Source organism: Sycon ciliatum, chromosome 2, assembly GCF_964019385.1.
Source record: "Sycon ciliatum chromosome 2, ocSycCili1.1, whole genome shotgun sequence".
NCBI classification, from domain to species: Eukaryota; Metazoa; Porifera; class Calcarea; order Leucosolenida; family Sycettidae; genus Sycon; species Sycon ciliatum.
The window spans coordinates 44417012-44441324 of NC_088644.1; the positions used below are offsets into that span (position 1 = coordinate 44417012).

Genomic DNA, 24313 nt, shown 5'->3' on the forward strand with positions numbered 1-24313 from the left:
AAAAACTGGCACAAAGTGTACTGCATAGTATGTTGGACGAACAACGGACTTGACTGCACAACAAACTTTAGTCGACTCCGGTCCTTTCCAAGGCAAACATAATTAGACGGGACAACGAGCAGGACCAAACAAAGGAGCCTTAGTAGTTTGTTCGACTTTCAACAACTTCTGCAACAAAAACTCAGGGATAACAGAGAGAGCGCAGAGGAAGCAGATGATGGGACGGACGGTGAAGGGAGCAATGAGTCGGAGAGCGACGATTGTAATGATCGTGAGAGTGCCGGTGAGAATGTTAGCGTTGTGCGTAGGTTTCGTGGTAGCAAGTCTTCAGTGTACAATCATCTGTTGGCTAGTCCTGATTGTTGCAATTCGTATTCCGACTCTTCATTCACTGTATTGTGCCGTAGTCGTCATGGTTATGGACTGCAGTTAAAGGTTTTGGAAGCCATCTGTCAGCGTCTGTATAAGCCTAATTAGTGTGTACAGAAAGATAGTATAATTGGGTTGAAATTGTTCAAGTAAAGTGTCATGTTTGGTGCGGCCAAGCTTGGCCGTAATGTTCTAGGTGTAATGTACTGCTGTTATTTGTTATCACTTTGTCCTTTCTTCTTTCTTTCTCTTCTTTGTTCACTTTTCAGTTGCAAGTTTAGTGTTAGTACACACATTCGTTATTGCTCTCGCTTTCATTGTTAAATTTCATACTTGTAAATTTCACTGCTGTTGTTCTTAGTGTTATTTCTCTAACTTAGATTTTCTATAATAGTTCAATTTTGTTATCAGTGTCCTTTGGTACAACGAAGATTCCTGATGAGTGTTGTACGAAAACTTGTTTGAATCCCTTTCTTTCTCTACACAATTTCTTCACATTTTTCATCGTTTTATTGCACATTGTCTCCACAGTTTTACAATACATGAATACAGTGTACACAAATGTCGATCCAGCTTGTATTACTGATTGCGGTTATCAAATTGTTGTCTCCTCGCCGTTTGTTCAAATAATAATAATAATTACAGATGGAGCGGACTCGCTCCCTTCTATTTACACTGCAACGTTCGAACACATTTTCGTAGTTAAAACAACGTTTCGGCATATAGCCCTCATCAGGTTTGCAATGATGTGCACTCTACAAAGGAGCAGCAAATATACTGTGCCGTGCTGTGTTTGCGCTAAGTGTGTCAGCTACAAAGGTGGCAAAAGGGATTGATGATAATTATATTAATATCCAGATACGATATATTCACAGTAGTGCCCAGCCAGCATTAGTGTTTACTTGCGGCCGCAAGTTGCGGATTTCAACAACTTCTCGCAGTTTTCTGCTTGCTCTGCCGAGAACACACTATCCGCAGCAGCTATACTCTCGCCAGAATGTTTGTCGCGCACGTGGTCACCCCATGGCTTATCGAGAGTGCGACGGCGTGCCTCACCATTGTGCTCCCGAATTCTTGTTTCCAAGGAGCGTTCCGTCTCCCCTACATACGTTTCCCGGCACCATTTGCATTGCAATTCGTAGACTACATTCTTTGTCATAGGGCCATAAGTATCTCCTGGTCATGGCAGATTACTTTACGCGATGGGTCGAGGCGTTCCCTTTGCGCGATATCACTGCTATTTCGGTCCCTGCAGCTGTCGTTAATGGGTGGATCAGTCGGTTCGGTGCACCTGACCAGCTTCATTCAGATCAAGGGGCCCAATTCGAATCCCGGCTATTTGCGGATATCTGCCGTCTCCTTGGTATCCGCAAGACGCGAACAACGCGGTATCATCCTTCTGGCGATGGTCTGGTGGAGCGCGTCAACCGCACTCTTCTAGGTCTGCTGCGTGCCCACATTACTCCAACCAGCACGGAGTGGGATGCAACGTTCCCTCTCGTCTTGCTGTCATATCGTGCTGCAGTGCACAGGTCCACTGGTTTCAGTCCAGCGCGCCTTCTGTATGGTGCGGATGTCCGGTTACCAGCTGATATTGTGTTCAATTTACCTTCGCCACCTTCCACTGATATGCATACCTATGTCCGTAGTCTCGACACTTCTCTGCGGAATATTCACGTTGAAGCCCGTCATAATGCTCATCTTGCTCATGCGTCTCAAGAACAGTTCTATAACCGTCGTGTTCATGGTGAGCCTTATGTTGTCGGTCAGCAAGTATATCTTCATGATCCAGTTATCCGTGCTGGCGAGCACCGTAAATTTCATCGTTTCTGGTCTGGTCCAAGTCGAAATACTATTGTGCGTGTTCATGGTCCGACATCATACACGTTATTGCTGAATGGAGTTGAACGTACTGTTCACTTCAATCGCTTGAAGCCAGTTACTTCATCGTGCCCAGTTTCCTTACCGTCGTCTGTCCATGATCTCCCCGACCCAGTGAGTTTGTCAGCTAATGACTTTGTTCCTGTTCTGCCACATGATGAAGATGACTCTGTGCCGAGTACGCCTCCGTTGTCGCCGCCTGTTGCCGTCTCACCACTACCTCCTTCTGTTGCTACCCCAGTATTAGTGCGTCGATCAGGCCGGATCCGCACTGCTCCTGCGAGATTTGATGACTATGTTTCGTAGTTAGGTCATTGTACATCCGTAATTATTATAAATTTAATTGTTTTTGCCCTGCTTGCCTATTATTCACGAGGTCGTGAATGGTGAGAGGAGGGGGATTGTGTAGTGTAGGACAATGATTACTGACGATTGTTATTTCTTACATTTGTATTTAGTATTTCCTGCTACTGTCCACGTGACGAATCTCTTGCCTTGTAAGCCGCGCGCATGCTCACGTGTTTCATGCCTTTCTCTCTCCTCTCCTCTGTGACAAGTAACCTTAGTTTTACTATCAACAGTTTGAGTGTCTGATGAAACCTGGGAATAGTCTGGTATTACTATTAGGAAAGGGAATACTACATTGGTGGCAGCGGTAAACGCTCTCGATCTCGTCTCCTGAGCTGTGGATCGTCTCCGAAGAAGCCCTGACACTCTGGACCACGCAAGTCACCCATTCTACCTCCGAGATGTCGTAGATTTACCTGTCTTCTTTCTGAAACTACTAGTACTAGTAACTTCAATGATGGCTGTCGTCTCTTGCTGTTCGCTCTTTTATGTTTTTTTTTCTTAAGCCTCTTAAACGGGCAATCACAGAACATGATTTCACTGGCCTGACCGCGGCAACAACTGCAAAGCAAAACAAAACAACAACAAAAATCTATTTTATGTGCATGACAATTAGAGTGCCTGCTTGTTGATTGCTTCAGTGTTTGCCTGTCTTTGCAACATCGCGCGGTGCCTGCCTGTCGACATTTTGTTTGTTTTCTGTACGTGCATCACTGCATGCACTACATCAATATACGTGTACGTAACTAGGTTGTACATGTACTTGAACAGTCTGCCACGTGAACTTTTGAACAGTGTGCGTACGCGCCGTTCCATTTTTGCTGTTGAAGAAAAAGCGTACACTGTTTTTGCCGCGTTCGGTTTCGCGCCCGTGCGGCCGCACGGCTCAGCTAGCTAGCTCAACATTTTTTTGTGCTTTGGAATTATTTGTTTGGAGGATTTAAATTTGATAACCGCAATCAGTAATACAAGCTGGATCGACATTTGTGTACACTGTATTCATGTATTGTAAAACTGTGGAGACAATGTGCAATAAAACGATGAAAAATGTGAAGAAATTGTGTAGAGAGAGAAAGGGATTCAAACAAGTTTTCGTACAACACTCATCAGGAATCGTCGTTGTACTAAAGGACACTGAAACAAAAATTGAACTATTATAGAAAATCTAAGTTAGAGAAATAACACTAAGAGCAACAACAATGAAATTTACAAGTGTGAATTTTACAAGTGTGAATTTTAACAATCAAAGCGAGAAATGAACAAAGGAGAAAGGAAGGAAAGACAACGTGATAACACATAACAGCAGTACATTACACCTAGAACATTAAAGGCCAAGCTTGGCCGCACTAAACACGACACGTTACTTGAACAATTTCAACCCAATTATACTATCTTTCTGTACACACAAATTAGGCTTGTACAGACGCTGATAGATAGCTTCCAACACTTTTAACTGTAGTCCATAACCATGACGACCACGGCACAATATAGTGAACGAAGTGTCGGAATACGCACCGCAACAATCAGGACTAGCCAGCAGATGATTGTACACTGGAGACTTGCTACCACGAAACCTACGCACAACACTAACACTCTCACCGGCACTCTCACCATCACTCCCATCACTGCTCTCCGACTCACTGCTCCCTCCGCCGTCCGTTCCATCCTCCGCTTCCTCTGTACTCTCTCTGTCTCGTCCATCCCGCCTGACCGGGTCCATTGAACTCAACTCGGCCGTCCCCCTGCTATCACGTCCCTCCTTTCGCCCTCGTCCGCTGTGTGCGTAGCTTCTGTTGTAGTTGGCTGTTGATCGTCTTGGTCTTTCAATTATGGGCTTGGATGGTGGATTAGTTGTGGTTGCTGTAGATTGCGTTGTTGGTGTTGGTGTGGGAGTTACTGATATGCAAGGTGGGTCTTTTTGAGTCGGCATTTGTAGTGTTAATGCAGCTGTCAGTGTTGCTCGCGGTCTGCCACTGGCAAGCTCCACCGCCGCAAGAACCGATGGCGGAGGATCAGGAGGAGGCAGTGGGACCGGGACCGCAAGCGGCACCGCCTCAGCCAAAGCCGCCGGGGGCACCGACGAGGGAACCACCGACGGCCGGAGCAAAGGCGGCGACACAAGCCGACCCGATGAGCCACCGCGCCCATTCTCCTCCACCACCGCCACCAACGACGGCGGAGCAAGCACAGTCTGAGAGCCAGGATCCGCGGGTTGTGTAGGCAACGGCTGTGTGGTTAATGGTTGTTTTCTAGGTCGCCCTCGCTTCGGTCTTTGTTGTTGTGCGCAAGGTGGAAGTATGTTACGTGGTGTGTGTTGTTTGATGCGTGCGTTCAGGTGCTGAACAGTCCTACCAACATACCGACTAGCACATTGTCGGCATTCAAAGTTGTACATAAGATGACTAAGGTGAAGGGCTGGTAGGACATCCTTCCGCACCGTAAACGCACGCATCGTCGTAAAAACTGGCACAAAGTGTACTGCATAGTATGTTCGACGAACAACGGACTTGACTGCACTACAAACTTTAGTCGACTCCTGTCCTTTCCAAGGCAAACATAAATAGACGGGACAACGAGCAGGACCAAACAAAGGAGCCTTAGTAGTTTGTTCGACTTTCAACAACTTCTGCAACAAAAACTCAGGGTACCCGTTCTTAACGAAAACTGACCGGAGAAAGTCAAGCTCTTCCTGCAGCTTACAGGACGAACAAATACGCTTCGCACGGTCTACAAGGTTACGCACTAAGTTTTCTTTATATTGAGACGAACAATACGAGTCATATACAATGTACTGACCAGTAAACGTCGGCTTACGATAAACGGTTGTCAGAACGTCACTACTCGTTTTTTCCACCAGCACATCCAGAAATGACAACTTGTTGGACTGTTCATGCTCACATGTAAAACGAAGGGCAGGGTGAATACCATTTAACACGTCCAGAAACTCGTTACTACGCTCCTCATTATTAAAATATGTGAATGAGTCGTCCACGAAACGTACATAAAGGTCAGGCCACAATGAATCATCAATCTTCGACTCACAGTAACCGACAAACACGTTTGCCAATACTGGACCAAGGGGCGAACCCATCGCGACACCATCGACTTGTTTGTACATGACATTGTTGAACGAAAACTCAACTCCAGTTGTGACCAGCAACAACAATCGTCTAAACGCACTTTCAGATATCCAAGGAGTGTCAATGTCATCATTACGGTACAAAACATCCATGCAGATGTCAACAGTTTCTTCAATCTGCACATTAGTAAATAAACGGACGACGTCAAACGAACACATGTGTGCGTTGGATGGTACAGGCTTGTTGCGGAGCTTTTCGACGAAATCAAAACTGTCAAAACTAGGTAAGCTACTAGTTCTTTTTCTACTTTCTCTGTTCGATCAAAACTTTCAACCGGGCCGATGGTCTGGAACTTTGATGTGTCATTTAGGATGACAGACATCTTGTCTATGTAGTTTTGATCGAACAGAGAAAGTAGAAAAAGAACTAGTAGCTTACCTAAAGAAACTGAAAGCCGACGGAGAAATATTCTCCAATGATTTCGATCGCATAAAACCGACAGGCACGCTCCGGCCTAGGCTATATGGCTTACCAAAAATACACAAGCCCACATGTCCAGTACGTCCCATCCTTTCTATGACGGCCTCGCCTCAGTATTCTATTTCCAAGTGGCTGTGTATTTACTTACAACCAGTGCAGGACCACTATTGCAAGCGCACTGTAAAAGACAGTTTTGATTTCGTCGAAAAGCTCCGCAACAAGCCTGTACCACCCAACGCACACATGTGTTCGTTTGACGTCGTCCGTTTATTTACTAATGTGCCGATTGAAGAAACTGTTGACATCTGCATGGATGTTTTGTACCGTAATGATGACATTGACACTCCTTGGATATCTGAAAGTGCGTTTAGACGATTGTTGTTGCTGGTCACAACTGGAGTTGAGTTTTCGTTCAACAATGTCATGTACAAACAAGTCGATGGTGTCGCGATGGGTTCGCCCCTTGGTCCAGTATTGGCAAACGTGTTTGTCGGTTACTGTGAGTCGAAGATTGATGATTCATTGTGGCCTGACCTTTATGTACGTTTCGTGGACGACTCATTCACATATTTTAATAATGAGGAGCGTAGTAACGAGTTTCTGGACGTGTTAAATGGTATTCACCCTGCCCTTCGTTTCACATGTGAGCATGAACAGTCCAACAAGTTGTCATTTCTGGATGTGCTGGTGGAAAAAACGAGTAGTGACGTTCTGACAACCGTTTATCGTAAGCCGACGTTTACTGGTCAGTACATTGTATATGACTCTTATTGTTCGTCTCAATATAAAGTAAACTTAGTGCGTAACCTTGTAGACAGTGCGAAGCGTATTTGTTCGTCCTGTAAGCTGCAGGAAGAGCTTGACTTTCTCCGGTCAGTTTTCGTTAAGAACGGGTACCCTGAGTTTTTGTTGCAGAAGTTGTTGAAAGTCGAACAAACTACTAAGGCTCCTTTGTTTGGTCCTGCTCGTTGTCCCGTCTATTTATGTTTGCCTTGGAAAGGACAGGAGTCGACTAAAGTTTGTAGTGCAGTCAAGTCCGTTGTTCGTCGAACATACTATGCAGTACACTTTGTGCCAGTTTTTACGACGATGCGTGCGTTTACGGTGCGGAAGGATGTCCTACCAGCCCTTCACCTTAGTCATCTTATGTACAACTTTGAATGCCGACAATGCGCTAGTCGGTATGTTGGTAGGACTGTTCAGCACCTGAACGCACGCATCAAACAACACACACCACGTCACATTTTTTTTTTTTCTACAAAATCCACATATCTCCAGACACTGGGGTGAATGATGGAGTGTGGTGGTGGGGCCCATTAAGCTCCGCCGACCAGAGGTCTCGGCTTCATAGCTCCATGGACGCACCAAAGGGATATTGGGTGGGGAGGATTAATTTGAAAAAGAAAACAGAAGAAAGAAAATGGAAAGATTGTATTGCTCAGTGAGCAAAAGAATAAGTTGAGTATTGATGTGAACGCTGTTAGACTTTTAAATTCAAGAGGAGACTGCCCACATACTTCCACCTTGCGCACAACAACAAAGACCGAAGCGAGGGCGACCTAGAAAACAACCATTAACCACACAGCCGTTGCCTACACAACCCGCGGATCCTGGCTCTCAGACTGTGCTTGCTCCGCCGTCGTTGGTGGCGGTGGTGGAGGAGAATGGGCGCGGTGGCTCATCGGGTCGGCTTGTGTCGCCGCCTTTGCTCCGGCCGTCGGTGGTTCCCTCGTCGGTGCCCCCGGCGGCTTTGGCTGAGGCGGTGCCGCTTGCGGTCCCGGTCCCACTGCCTCCTCCTGATCCTCCGCCATCGGTTCTTGCGGCGGTGGAGCTTGCCAGTGGCAGACCGCGAGCAACACTGACAGCTGCATTAACACTACAAATGCCGACTCAAAAAGACCCACCTTGCATATCAGTAACTCCCACACCAACACCAACAACGCAATCTACAGCAACCACAACTAATCCACCATCCAAGCCCATAATTGAAAGACCAAGACGATCAACAACCAACTACAACAGAAGCTACGCACTCAACGGACGAGGGCGAAAGGAGGGACGTGATAGCAGGGGGACGGCCGATTTGAGTTCAATGGACCCGGTCAGGCGGGATGGACGAGACAGAGAGAGTACAGAGGAAGCGGAGGATGGAACGGACGGCGGAGGGAGCAGTGAGTCGGAGAGCAGTGATGGGAGTGATGGTGAGAGTGCCGGTGAGAGTGTTAGTGTTGTGCGTAGGTTTCGTGGTAGCAAGTCTTCAGTGTACAATCATCTGCTGGCTAGTCCTGATTGTTGCGGTGCGTATTCCGACACTTCGTTCACTGTATTGTGCCGTGGTCGTCATGGTTATGGACTACAGTTAAAAGTGTTGGAAGCTATCTATCAGCGTCTGTACAAGCCTAATTTGTGTGTACAGAAAGATAGTATAATTGGGTTGAAATTGTTCAAGTAACGTGTCGTGTTTAGTGCGGCCAAGCTTGGCCTTTAATGTTCTAGGTGTAATGTACTGCTGTTATGTGTTATCACGTTGTCTTTCCTTCCTTTCTCCTTTGTTCATTTCTCGCTTTGATTGTTAAAATTCACACTTGTAAAATTCACACTTGTAAATTTCATTTTTCACTCACAAAGCGACTGTTCAGTACATGGGGTAGTGGTCTACCAGAGCAATCACACTCACCACCGTGGTGGTTTTCCAGAAATGAGTAGAAGCAAAAAACCACACTCGCAGCCACAGAATAGATAAATAGCCGAAAAACATCTAAATCCATCAAAGAACCGCCAGCAAGCGGGAGAAAAGGCCGTGAAATCAAGTGAAACAGCATGGCCAGTGGTGAGCATGGGTGACTGGGCAGCAGGGGAGCGCCTGAAAAACAATGACTCCCTACATTCCGAGCCGCGACCGCTCAACCGGGCTAGAGGAAAAACACGCCTTTCGGCCAAAAAACCTTCCTATTTTCATTAATTCCTGCCCCGCTGCCAGTCAGACCCAAGAATAGAGATAGCAAGGAATGGTATGTAATAACCGGTGTATGTCATAATCATAAGCCACACACATAGGCATAGATTGTCAAGCAGAACAGCGGACGACTCCCATGAAACCAGGGTGGGTGGGCGGGCAACTTCAACTACCACGAGGAAAAACAAAGACCACGATGGCAGGTTCAACGGAGTTGCGCAGAACAAGAGCAAATGCACGAAAATATTTGTGAGTGAAAAATACGTTTTTTGCACTCTTTCGCTACGCTCAGCCGTGAAAAAACAAAACTGTTGTTGCTCTTAGTGTTATTTCTCTAACTTAGATTTTCTATAATAGTTCAATTTTTGTTTCAGTGTCCTTTAGTACAACGACGATTCCTGATGAGTGTTGTACGAAAACTTGTTTGAATCCCTTTCTCTCTCTACACAATTTCTTCACATTTTTCATCGTTTTATTGCACATTGTCTCCACAGTTTTACAATACATGAATACAGTGTACACAAATGTCGATCCAGCTTGTATTACTGATTGCGGTTATCAAATTGTTGTCTCCTCGCCGTTTGTTCGGATTCAAATTTTTGAATTTTTTAAGTAGGGGTGCGCAGAATATGCTCCCACGCACTCGATATTATGCTTTCCGGCATTTCCCGCGGAACTTCGAAAGTATTCTCCCAAAACATCGAAAAAATTCTCCATAATTCCCCCTCCCCCAAAAAATAACCCCTGCACGAACCGTGCTCTATAGTATGCAAAATGGACGGTCAGGCACGTGATCACTGCATGCAGGATCTACGCTACATGTACTAGATCTACATGATCTGTCCGGGTGTTGCTGCATGTACATGTACATGTACGTGCGTCCGTATGGATGCGCGCTTGTTCTCTGGCAGGTCAAAATTGACAAAATTCCCCCAAAACTCTTCTGAAGGTCAATGGATCTGGCAAAAGATCGAAAGAATTCCCCTAAAATTCCCAAATTTTTCTCAACGATAGTATACCAAAAATGATTCCGGGAATAATCCGCGGACCCCTACTTGGAAGGCACGACACCCTTATTTACTACGACATACATAGCTCATTATCCACATGTCCTTTGTGTCTCTGTGTTTTTCACTGTTTTTATTTGACATTATCTTTCTTTACGGTGTTGTTGTTGCTGTTCGTTTTGCTACTCTTTCTTTTTCCCTCCCCTTATTTCTATTTATCGCCGTGGTTGGCAATCACCCACTCTCGTAACATTGGCCGGTGTTTCCGCCGAGTCTTGGAATGTTGTAATAAATAATAATAATAATAATAAAGAGAGAAGAGATGAGTTTTCATGATATCAACAGATATGCAGCAGCAAGCAGCACACCACGCGACGAACGACTACCCTCACCACCACAGTCGCCAGTCTCAGCAGGACGAGACAGTTCAAGTAAGTTCTCACATGCTCAAGCCGCCACCACCTCCTTGCCCAAACCGATCCTGCTCCCAGACACGTTTGGCAGTCAACCTGGACAAGATTTTGTAAATTATATGAGCCACTTTGATAACGCATGTACCCTGTCAGGCTACACCAATGAACAATGTTTGCGCCTGTTGCCGACGCGCCATGGTTGGCGTGCCACACGAGATGTTGACGGACATCGTCGCCAACTCGCCCAACATCACCTATCGCGAGGCAGTCGAAGCGTTGCGCGCGAGACGGGAACCTCCGCAACTGGCCCTTATGCACGAGGCGACGCTCCGACGGAGAGTGAAGTTGGCCACTGAAACGCAGTATGCGTTCGCGCAGGAGCTGCGATGTCTGGCACGCCAGGCTTATCCCGGGCAGAGTGGGCCGCTCCTGGACTCAATGCTGCTCCACTTGTTCATCGACGGCCAGGCAACAAAAGACCTGCGTCTGGCACTTGCATCTCCACGACCTACGTCGTTGCATGCAGCCGTCCAAAAGGCGATTAAGGTGGGTGTAACAGTCCAACTAACTTCAGTAGTCATTCTTGGAATAAGCAATGATCCTTGCTATAATGCATTCTTATATACAGGAACAAGCAATGATGGACATAACACCTAACAGCAGCAGCGTGATAATAGCAGGTGATAAGTGTATCCTATTCCTAGTGTTAGTAGTAACAGTGAATCTGTTACACCATTCCCCCTCTCAACTGTCAGAACAGTACCAATTCGAAGGAACAGTTATGGTAACTAATGATCATGCATGGATATGTGGAATGCATGGTAGCCGAAAACAACACTGATGAACTCAAGATCCAGTGCATGTCCTCTGCAAATAACGCCTGGCTGGCAGGGAAGCACTATCCTAATCATGCAGAATGCTACATTTCTATTGCAACACGTAGGAACTAGCAATACAACTGTGGCTGCCAATTAAATAGCAATTTATGAAAAACGGTCCAGGTAGGTTTTCAGCGGAATAATAGCGTTTCCTGCTTCATCCATCAAGTATTCCTCCGGCTCCCAGGTGGCATCTCGGTAGCCCTTCCATTTCACTAGGTACTGCGTGCGCCGTCTTCTCTTCTTGTGCGACAACACCTTTTCGACAATGTACCGCGTATGGCCATCCGCATCGGTTAGGGGTGGAGGTGCCGGCTGAGTACGGCCCGGTATCTCATTGCCATGGTTCAGCTTGAGGGCAGCAATATTGAACACTGGATGGGCCCAAATGATTCTTGGAAGAGCTAATCTGTACGCATTCGGGGCCACTTTCTTCTGCACCTTGAACGGCCCATACCACTTGAGCCTTAATTTGTGTGAAGGCCTGTCTCGTTCCTCGGGCGTCAGCAGGAAGTCCCTGAAGACCAACACCTCATCCCCCTCCTTCAGGGCGTCCTCCACCCGTCCTCAATCCGCATACAATGATTGCCGGGCCTGCGCCGCCACGATGGCATCCTGTGCCTCACGTAGTGCCTCTACGCGGCCATCCAGCCATGACAGCGGACCATTCGTGTCCATGCCAGCTCCAGCTTTCTGCTTCGTCAATAAGCTCGAGGGAGTAACTGGATGGCATCCATGGTTGAGGAAAAATGGCGTGTTACCTGTTGACGCTTGATCGGCATTGTTGATTGCAAACTCACATAGCGATAGGAGTTCATCCCAATTGTTTTGCCTATGGTTGACGAAAGCTCTTAGCGTATCCTCAATGACACGGTTCACACGCTCAGTCATGCCATCGGTCTGCGGGTGGTTGGCCGTGCTCATTTTTAGCTCCACGCCAAGAATACTGAAAACCTCCTTGAAGAACGCCGACGTGAATCGCGGATCTCGATCACAAACTATCGTTTTGCTCAAGCCATGGGCAGCAAACACATGATCCACGTACAATCGGGCTGCCTCCTTAGAGTCAACATGAACAGTCGTCGGGATCAGGTGCACATACTTCGTCAGACGGTCCACAAAGGTTAGAATGGCGCTATGTCCTCGGCAGGTCAGCGGCAGTGCCATGATGAAATCCATGCTGATGTCTGTCCAGGGCTGTTCGGGGACTGGAAGGGACTGCAACAGTCCTGCCTTGGTCTGGCTACCCTTTACGCGTTGGCACCGGTCGCAAGATTTAACGAAGTCCTTCACAGTACTTCTCATGCCTGGCCAATAGAAGTATCTGCTCAGCTTCAGGTAGGTCCTGTCTCTCCCCGGATGGCCGGCCGTCAGGCAATCATGATTCTGTTTGAGCAGTTGCAGCCGTACCGGACCGCGAGGAATGCAGAGGCGAGCATCGCCCGATGTTACTAGGTACAGCCTCCGGTCCACACTGTTCCAGACGTATCGCTCATGCATGGCGTCTTCGCTGCAAGCCATCAAGCGCTTGATTACTGGCGAAAGCTCTGGGTCACTATCATACCCTGCTGAGATCTGATTCGCAATTCCTTGATTCACATCCAGAGAGAACTCGATTCCATTCAGTTCCAAGTCTGGTCGACGTGACAACGGGTCTGCTATGTTACACTTCCCTGGCTTGTGATGTACCGTGTAGTCATAGTCGGCCAGGAATTTAATCCATCGAGCCTCTCTCTTGGTTAAGTTTGGTTTGGTCCTGAGGTAGACAACTCCCATGTTGTCGGTGTAGAGTTGAAAGTGGCGAAATAGGTAGACTCGCCAGCACTGCAGGGCGTACACTACAGCCAAAGTTTCTCGCTCGGCGGCCGTGTAATTCCGTTCGGCAGAAGACAGCTTTCGGCTCACGTAAGCCACAGGATGCCAGGACTGGTCCTCTGCTTGCTGCGTTAAGACTCCTGCCACAGCAAAGTCACTTGCGTCAGTCTCAACGCGGAAATCCTGACTGACGTTTGCTAGTCGCAACACTGGTGCATCCAGCAGAGCAGACTTCAATCGCTCAAATGCCTCCTGTCGAGTCTGATTCCACTCGAAGCGCACATGTTTCCCTGTCAGTTCCTCCAGGGGTTTGGAGATGGCCGATGGTTAATGAACCTTCGAAAGTAATTAGCGAATCCCAGAAACTGTCTTACGTGCGTGATCGTCGTCGGGACAGGCCAGTTATGCACGGCCTTGATCTTCTCTGGATCTGGAGAAATGCATTGGCCGTCTATCCGGTGCCCAAGAAACAGAACGTCTGTCCGGCCGAATTCACATTTAGACGGTTTGCAATATAGCTCATTCCTCCTGAGGGCGTTTAAGATGGTTCTGACATGATCGAGGTGCTCCTCCCATGATTTGCTGAATATGAGGATATCGTCTAGAAACACCACAACGAATTTACGCAGGTATGGCTGGAGGACACTGTTCATCAAGGTTTGGAATGTTGCCGGGGCATTTGTTAGGCCGAAACCCATCACTGTGAACTGAAAGTGACCGAATGGGGTATTTATTGCTGTCTTCGGAATATCTGTTTCTTCTATTCGAATCTGATTGTAACCGGACCTCAGATCTAGCTTGGTGAAATACGCACTGCCTTGGACGGTATCAAAGAGGTCGTCAATATTCGGTAGGCATGCCTTGTTCTTAATGGTTATGCGGTTTAGCTCACGCCAGTCGCATACCATTCGAAGTGTTCCATCCGCTTTCTTAACGAAGAACACAGGGGCTCCGTATGGGGATTTGCTGGGCTGGATGAATCCTCTACGGAGCAGCTCGGTGAGCTGAGCTTGAAGCTCATCCATCTCTGGTTTTGGTAAACGATATTCTGTACGAGATGGCGGTTTAGCTCCTTTTTCCGTTTTTATCTCGTGATCTGCGCCTCTTCTGGGTGGCAGCTTGTTTGGAAGGTCATCGGGAAAGACGTCCCCGAACTCCTTCAGCAGGTCCTTGACATCCTTCTGATCCTCCCTACCCGGACTATCCACCGTCTGTGGCTCGTCCGGATCTGCTGTCACATACGCTAGGATTCCTTCTGCGCCACCTCTCATTGCATGCCTAGCCTGCTTCCCTGAGATGAGGAACGTCTTGATCGGTGGGTTGGATTTGTCCGTGCCATCACTTTCACTCGGTTGACAGATGATGGATCCACCCTCCAGCTTGATTTCATTGGTACGAAAATTGATCTGTGGGTTCGTCCGGGTCAGCCATGGTTTGCCGAGGATCACGTCATACCGCGTCATAGGGAATACTAGGAACTGTTGGTGCTCGCTAAAGTCGCCGACTACGGTCTTTAAGCTGTCCGTTTTCGTAATAGGCTGTGAGCGGACCGATCCATCAGCAAGTGTGACGTTCAGGACGTCGCTACCGGTTGTTGTGGAGATGTTGTGCTTCTTGACAAAGTCAGTTGAAATGAAGTCGTGGATTGACCCAGAATCCAGTAGCATGATAACGCGACGTCCATTTATCTTGCCCTGGACGCGCATTAGGTCGTGTTCGTTGTCGGCGGAAATGCTCCCTGTGCTGGCGGTTACTTCATTAGGCCGGCCAACAGTATCAGGTGACGAATGCTTGACAGGCGAGGCTTGAATTTCGGTCTCCTCGAGGCGTGGTTCCTCATTTGCTAAGGGGCTGAATTTGTTCTGAACTTTGATTCGTGGCCTATTCCTGGGTGCTCTCGTGTTCGCCAGTAGTCGCACTCCCTTCCTTACTGGCGTCCATCGTTTAAAGAAGGCTTGCTTGTGGCGTTCCTCCCTCCTTCTGGACAGAATCTGGCAATATGGCCGGGTTTCCTGCAGGTGAAACACAGCCTTGAACGACCCTCTGGCTCCCTGGTTTCTCTCCCACCGGATGGTGTTGGTTGGCTTGACCAGGGTCCAGGCTGGCGCCTCTGATGCCCTGGTGCGCGCACTGCCTTGGCGTAGCTTGCTTGGGCTAGCCGCATCGACTGGTCTGCTGAGACCGCAGCTCGTATGGCTTGGGCCAAATGTTGCGGATGCTCCCTAAGTACCTCACCGCTTAGGCCCTGAGCCAGCCCACGCGTGAACAAGATAGCTCTGGAGTGGTCATCAAGCTCGGGAACTTGTAAGCTCAGCCGCGAAAATTTGTTGATGTATTCGTCAAGAGTCTCATCTTGGTGAAGAGCGAATAAGTCGATGCGCGCCTGTTCCCTGTCATAAACCGGGCCGTACACGTCTCCCAGCTTGCTCTTCAGGTCTGGCCAGTCGGAAAACAGCGTGTTTGCCTCCTGAGAGGCGATAAACCAAAGACGAGCGTTGCCCTCCAGAAAACTCGCCGCGTAGCTCAAGCGCTCCTCCGCGTTGTCCAGCTGCAGGGACTTCATGGCGAGTTCGATGGCGAAGGCCCACTCCTTGAACTCTCTTGTATCTCCACGAAACACAGGCGGAGACTTAACATGGCGCATGCGTGGCCTCTCTCCGCTGGGAGCTTGAGCACGTCTTGGCGTTTGATCTGATCCATCGCACTGACCGAGTGCGATAAGGTGATTCAGACGCTTCTGAATCTCGAATATACCGTAGGCGACTAATGCGGCCACTGCGCATAGCCCGAACACGACGAAAAGAACAACCATCCTCTTGCTACCAGTGTAACAGTCCAACTAACTTCAGTAGTCATTCTTGGAATAAGCAATGATCCTTGCCATAATGCATTCTTATATACATGAACAAGCAATGATGGACATAACACCTAACAGCAGCAGCGTGATAATAGCAGGTGATAAGTGTATCCTATTCCTAGTGTTAGTAGTAACAGTGAATCTGTTACAGTGGGTGCCATCCACGCCCACGAACAATCCCGATCGGGATACGCTCAGCCGGTGTTTGCAACAGCTCCGCAACACCAACAACAGTCGACTCCCGCGCCCAGTCAACCCAGGCACTCGGAGTACAGCCCCATCCGGCCGCGCGTTGCCACGGAGAACCAGTAGTGACATGTGAGAGAGCATCAGTAGTGACATGTGATTGTGAGAGAACATCAGTAGTGACATGTGAGAGAGCATCAGTAGTGGGTAGAGAGCACTGGGGAAAATAAGCAAAGTAACAACAAATGTGGTCATACTACAAGGAGAATAAACTTGCGAAAGTACGACACAGCAAATTACTGACCAACAACAAGAGGGAAAGACAAAGGAACTACAAGTTACGCTATGCTGTCCACTAACACCACCAGTTACTAAACAATCAGCTCATGCGATAACACAAGTTGTGTGGAATGTTGTTTCGCGTTCTGGAATCGTGGTTTGACCGTATTGTCCAATGGTCTTGCCAGTATCGTCATCGACATGCATGAACATCCGCCAACGTCCTTCACAGCTGAGACTTTCAGCTCGTGCTTATCTTGGTTCCGCTCACCTTCACCTCCTTATGTTATTTCCATAACCTAGAACCTTCCAAGTTGGAAGGCTGTTGGAGTGTGCATCCGATATGTGCTGGAGCTGTTAGCCTGTTACTTGTTTTATTCAAAGACCCACATTTAAGTGAATAATAGCAAGAAGGTACAAGAACTAGAGAGAAAAGGGAAACCAAGGAAGAGTCCAGGTAGAAAAGGAAACGTCACTTTGAAAGATTAGAACATTGAAAGGATCAGTCACGCAATACGGTTAATTCCCATCGTTGATCGGATAATTATTCATCCCTACGCAAGAAGTAGGTCATTATTATTAACAAGGAAAAAATAATATTTTACCAAGCATGCCTGCAAACGACGCAGTACACACTATTATTGATGCACCCAGCCTACAAATCATGCAAGCAGCATTGATCGAGAAATGAGGAGCGTGCTTGGCGACGCAAATAGGAAGCCCTGCATCCACGAAAGCACGTTACAAACCATTTTAATAGCAAGAAAGAGATAAAGCACCTCAATCTTGCCATAATGCTTGAATAATGTAAATCAGGATGCTTGTTGATAATTAAGCCAACCTAATTCTTCAGGGCACGTGAACACTCCTGGCTGCACATACCATTGGTAGCAAAAACCAAGGGCGTGAATGCACCTCTCTCCACATGTATTTCCCTCTGCAGGTATGCTCTCTTCTTCTGTTGCTCATTCCTGTTAGCCTGTTAGTTGTAGAGCGTCAGTACCGTCGGTCAGTGTCGTGCAATGTTGTCGCATGAGCTGATTGTTTAGTAACTGGTGGTGTTAGTGGACAGTATAGCGTAACTTGTAGTTCCTTGGTCTTTCTCTTTTGTATAAATTAAACCTTGGCTCTCCATATGAGTTAATAACAACAAGAGGGACAAACAAAACATGATGGCAAAGTTGTGAGCGTCGTAACTAGGGTCCAGCGGACAATGCATCCAAGATGGTCGTATAATGCTAACCATATTGCTTCAAAAACTGCCTTATAACAAAAAATGTTGAGCTGGCTAGCTGAGCCGCGCGGCCGCACGGGCACGAAACCGAAGGCGGCAAAAACAGTGTACGCTTTTTTTCAACAGCAAAGGTGTAACGCCGCGAACGCACGCTGTTCAAAAGTTCGCTCTCAAGCACTCGTGCAGTGTTTTCCTGCTGAGTGTTCACCAGCACCTTAGAGATAGGAGTTCTGACTTTCGCTTGCAGCTGGACAAAGAAACGAGCTCAGCCCTGAGTTGGTTGGTCTCAGAACTAAAAGAAATCAGCGATCGCTGCGATAGAAATAACAGAGACACCCATCATTGCTTCTTGGCGAGCGACTACATGTAAAGACGAACGAGAGTACAGGCACAGCAGTGGCCAAGCAAAAAATCAGCTCTTCTGCTCTACAAAGCGAAAACTACAAACTCGGCGACAAGTCACAGTTTTTTGAAATAGTCTCGCTCGCGCGATTCTCAGTCAAAATGATGCTGTAGCTGTGTTCACTGCATGCTGCTTCCACTGGATACACGACAAGTGCAGGTGACGCGACTTTTGTTTGTCACCACTTGGCCAAGTAACTACGCGTTGTCAAGAAGCTGTGACGTCAGACTTCGACGGCCTATTGCCACGGTGATTTTTATTTTGCACTCCGTTATCATTGCGGTAAATCCTAGTTTATACTATTCAAGACAATGAATCTCATTCTGTGAACTATGTGTTCCCAGACTTATTCACTGAATACATGTTCCATTCTTGAACCATGGTGCAGAATACATACGTATTTGTACTATATTTCTGCAATTGCAAATTGCACCAAATTGTTGTAATATCCTAAGTAAAGTAGGATAATACAATTATCAATGGTGGGTATGTGTCATATTTGTGGCCTGCATAGATTTTACTCAAAACTCTGAGGAAGATACACTTCAACAGGAAATAGAACAGCTTTTTCTTATTGAAAATGGTAAAATTTCATGTATCGACGCCTCTCCAAAAAACAACTCATGCGACGCCAAACATATCGGTCCCCCCCCCCCCCAATGTTTTGGACAATCAACATAAGCACTACCCAAGGGACAAATTCCCAAGTGTATATATATAAACTTTCCATGTTATTTAATTTTTGGAGTTTGGAGGTATGGGCCTTATTAATTTGCCACCTTGAAACGGCTACAAGAATGGCGAACGGACCTTATCTTTAGCTTCAATTTAGGAAAATTTAGGAGGAGTCTTGGTTTGAAATTTTGACAAAGTCTGCCTCCCGGCACCGGCGATCACCAGCGTACCAGACGACCTGAAGTCCTGCACTACTATCGCAGATTTCCGCGTCAAATTGGCTTATTTTGGCTAAAAGACAGCTTAACTCATTGTTGTGATTTGCTTTCAAGCAATGTGCATAATAAGTAAATTGATGTTGCTGTTTTTGTTTTGTTTTTTTGGCTTCCCGTTCTCGGAGCCTTCTATTCGGTTCTCTTTGTAGTTGAACTTCTGTACTGTTGAGCTATCCGAATTTAAATAAACACTAAAAAAAGCGTGAACGGTTCACAAACCACTTTTGATCAAAATTGTACGGGTTCGGCGCCGGGGCAGATCGCAAGAGTTAGCCACTGTCCGACTTTGCCGGCGGTCCCTTGCAATATTTCACTGTATGATTTTGTTACGACAACACTGGTTCACATAATCGCAATGCGCCGGGATAAGTTGCAAGAGGACCACTCCCGTTGACTCCCGGCGCGTACGGGCGATATGTGAACCAACCCTTTGAGCTTTGTCATCCAACGATTCTTCACCAAGGAGTGAATGCGATGCTTTTGCTCGAAAGCCCACTTCAAACGACGTTGATCCCCAATTTGTAATGATCTGAAAACATTTTAGTGTGTTGCAAATTATTTATGATAACGATCGCCGTGGGTCGATTTTTGTATTGCTGGTGGTGAGAGTGTTCAAATTGAGATGCACCTTGCTACATTGGCCTCTTCTTGTCCTTATTATTATTATTATTTTGCTTGTTCGCGTTGGCATCAACCTGCATAAAGCAGGTATATAGCCTTCGCTTAAGCTGCCATAAAAAAGAAAGTTCATCCTAAGCGAGAGGGCTAGAGGAAAATAATATAACGACAACGAGATACAGAATACAAAGAAATCCAATGAGTTCAACATACAATTCAAAACAAGAAAAAAAGGAAAGAAAAACAGAGCCGAATCTAGCGATTGATCCATCAATCGACAAAAGGGGACTAATCCGTTAATGTTGCAAAGTAGAAGCTGATTGTAGTTGCAGATCACCAGGCCAGGGCCAGCATATTGCCGATTCTGGATAGGTCTCCGCAGCATTTGATGTGGTAATTATCATAATGGTTGATAAATTGTTAGAGTATCTAGAGTATCTAGTATCTAGAGCATCTAGTGTGTTAAAATATCTAGTGAAATTGTATCCGTTATTATTGTTAAGAGTTAAGAGTATCTAGTGTAATTGTATAACTTCAGCCACTACATACAGCACACATTAGTTCCTTCCACTTTCGACGATCCTGGGCGAGCTGCCTCAGTGCAACTAGATCCTCGTGGGATGTGAGGGAGTTTGTGGATCTGGAATTTTTCAGGTCGTTGTTGATGGATCGCGGGAGGGTTGTTCTCGCGCGGCCTCGGAACCCTGAGCTTCCTGGCTGAAAGTATGCTGACATAGCCTGCTGGACCGGGGATGAGGTGTCTAGTCGAAGCATGCGGCCAAGCATTCTCCACCTAGCAGACTGGATGATTCTGGTGAGTGGCTTGGAGCCAGTGCGCTTGTACAGTGCTTCATTGCGTATTATACGGGGATATTTGACCCCTATGACTGCTCGTAACTGCTGGCGGTGGAACGAGTCAAGATTCTTTTCTTGAGTCTCTGTCAGGCTCCATGTTCCGCAGTTATAAAAAAGTATTGGCAGAATAAAGCTGCTGTATAATCTAATCCTATGCCTGCCCCAACAACGCAGTACGCTGACGATACTACTCTGCACAACCGAAATGACGATGAGGCGAAGGCTCTTGTTGCTGAATGTGAACCTATATTTAACGAAGACAACCTTAAGCTCAATACACAGAAAACTGAATATGTTGATGTTACAAGAAACAGCAACGAATGGAGATCAATCAAACTCCTGGGTTCTCTATTGGGCTCTGCAGAAGACGTGGACATGAGAATCTCAAAAACAAACAGGGCGTTTGGTTCGATTTCTTGGAGACGACATTCCTTTCAATCCCAACTGTGTATGTTTAACTGCCTCATAATGCCGATCCAAATTGGACATATGGCAACGGAGGAAGCTACGCGTACTGCTGCAGATTGTCTACCCGCAACGCATCACCAATAACAACTTATACACAGAAACAAAACAATCTCCAGTAGGTGCCACATGCGACGCAGGCTGCTGTGGTTTGGCCATGTGGTGCGAGAGGGTCCAGAATCCGCCTCGTTCCAAGCACTGGAGCTATCAATCAACACAAACGACATAAAAAAACCGTGGCCGGCCGCCATTGCGGTGGATAGATACGATTCGGCACGACTTGAAGGCAGCGGATCTCTCCGTGGAGAGCGCTCTCCAAGCTGCAGGAGATAGACTAACTTGGCTTGACACTGTTGACAGATGCGTCGACTCTGCTCCTGTCTAACAGGTTCAGGGAAGATGCGAGCTGTGTTTATTATTATTATTATTATTATTATTATTATTATTATTATTATTATTATTATTATTATTATTATTAATATAGCTATGAATAGGATGAATAATAGGATTATTATTATTATTAAGAAAGGGTTTGCTCCCCACACCGGAGCTCGCGCTATTCCGCCTATTCTCACCGTCCAGGAGCGACACTGACTCACGCTGCTATCTGGTGTTCACGAGGTGTTTGTCGCGCTGGAAACGGAGCGTCTCTGTAAGTTTGTATCCCTGGTGATGTTTGTGCCTGGAGAGCACTATATAAGTGGTGCTCTTCAGGCACAATCTTCCACAGCCTACTCAAGCTCAACTGATGAGGGGTGAATTCCCCGAAACACTGTGTATTGAGCAGGGAGTGGTGCTTTCTTGCAGGTTTGCCGAGTGGAAGGTTCGATGGACTTCTCGTGTGCTCTGGATGGCAGTCGTGAGTCAGTCAAGTGTCAAGTAAAGTCGGCGGTATAGCGCGAGCTCCGGTGTGGGGAGCAAACCCTTTCTTACAAGTCATCGCCGAAGTCGCAACCACTACTTCGTATTTTTATTACTATTATAATCTAATCCGAAGGGGTTCACGGGCATGGTTACGTCTTAGCCATATCACCCACAGCTGATGTAAGGCACATGTTTCTAGACGTTTTCTCCGACTAATATCTTCCTGCACTCCAAGCATCGATCCTAGTTTGACCGTGTTCCGCCATCGCTCGTTTACTCTGTCCTTTTCTCTTTTAATTGTGTCTTGTCCTGGTCTTAAAAAAAACAATGGATCAAGAAAATACATCACATACGGAGCTTTGAGCCGGTGATCTCATCACATTGCAAATGCCGACTATTCAGTTTAACAGATACGGAAAGTGTGAATGGCTGCACGGCATATTCCAAGATGGGTGACTTACAGAGTTATTGTTGTATTCGGTATTCCACCAGGCACCATTGTTAATCCGCGAGTGGAGCAATCTACAGTGTACCGAGGTGCACCATCACACGAACATGGCGCTGGACAACTCATCACTGTAGTACCGGTGAGTACATAGCAGCAGATGACCAATGACAGTACAGTGTCGATTGACATCTGTTAGAAACAGGACACGAAGATGTTGGCCGTAGCCATCATCACATTCGCTCTCATGTTATTGGGTTCTTGGCACTTCTTCTTGCAGATAAATACAAACAAACGAACAACAAACATGTTTAGCACCGCTGGATTTGTCACATAATCTTTACCCACATCTGGAAACCAGTGAGGCCAATAATGCTGACTGCGAGGGTATTAGTCCTAAGTTAATTCAGCGTAATGCATCACACAAGGAGCAAGATCACATTCCTCTCCACTAATCTAATAATAATAATAATAATGACAGTTCGCATTTCACTCATTGCATGAGGTCAACGCATCTGTTAACAATTTCGAGCCAAGCAGCTCTATCAGAAGCAGATTGCACAGCATCCAGAAGCGACAGATTAATGCATTGTAAGTCTTTCTTGACAACGTCGATCCATCTCAGACGTGGCCGTCCTCGGGGTCGTCGTATGTCTGTTGTGTTGATCGACATTAGGAGGGCTTGGAAAGAGGACGATTCTTCGCCTTCCCTCACTACATGGCCGAACCACAGCAGTCTCCGTTGCCTGCAGACTTGGGATAGTGGGGTCTGCTCGGTTCTGGCATACAGCGCTGTGTTCGAGATTCGTTGTGGGTACGTGATACCAATGATGGTACGTAGTTTCTTCCGGTGCCATACATTGACGACGTCGGTTAATGTTTGCGATAAGGTCCAAAGCGCACAATTATAATCTAACAGCACTAAAACATCCATGCCCTTGCCCTCTCTTTGAATGAAATCGCCAGAGACCACAACACGCTGACAAGAGCACCAGGGGACGAGAAATACGAGTCGTGAACTGATCCACGGCAGCAAATCAACAATGACGGCAACAGTAGCGCATGCTCTCTGAAGCCATTTATGTACGGAAAATGTACGCCGACTGAATTTGATCTCGACTCACCTCAAATTCCATAATTCTCCGGGCTACGACTTTAGTCTCCTTTTGACGATTTTTTCAATCTTGGGCTTCCTGGAAAGCTCGTCGCAAGAGGAGCCTACACTTGCCATCACGAATGTCAAAACTCTGGCGCTATATCCCAGTGTCTTAGTTGCCACGCCAATAATCCAACAGAAGTCGTCTTGCCATTTCGCTCTTAGCCTTGCCCGTAACAATTAATTACTTCAAAAAGTCCACAAACTGCCACTAGTCCGTATGCCATTTTGAACGTGTTTCACCGTCACTACTTGCCCAGAATGATGGGAAATCCCTCATTCAAATCTGCGCACGCGGCTATTGCGCGACATTCGCCGCGATTCGACTTTCAGGCTTCGTAACTCTGGAACCATACATCGGGGCGCTTCCACGATTGTTTCAATGGGCAGCTGGGAATATTCTTTTCGACCTACGTATACGAATTTTAGTTCTTGGAAATATAACAGGACTGGCTGAGTTACGACCAATTGAAATGTTGCACACAAAGGAGACTATTCATGGTATCATAAGGTGTAGGTTATTAGATCTAAAACTAATACAAGAAACACTGATATTCTAAAGATAGCACTATTGGAGGCGCGATCACATGAGCAGCAAGCAGTGTGCAATGTTTGTGACTACTCGTAGATCTGCTGTATTCAGGCATTTGGTGTCCAACCCCAATGTTTGCAATTGTATGATGATTCCTGCTTCAGTATGGCGTGCTATGCTAGTAGTTTTCGTCTACTCTCCGTATTAGAAGCCATGTTTACTCGTACTCGTGATCCAGATTT

General features: G+C 46.8%; 1 protein-coding gene across 1 annotated transcript in view; it reads right to left on the reverse strand.

The window, feature by feature from the left end:
• Positions 1-24313, reverse strand: part of LOC135810613 (leucine-rich repeat-containing protein 3C-like) — a 47706-nt gene that overhangs the window by 11109 nt on the left and 12284 nt on the right. Inside the window, exon 3 of the mRNA XM_065324105.1 lies at positions 22400-22575. Coding sequence (XP_065180177.1) covers positions 22400-22575 — 176 coding nt within the window. The remainder of the gene's footprint in view (positions 1-22399; positions 22576-24313) is intronic.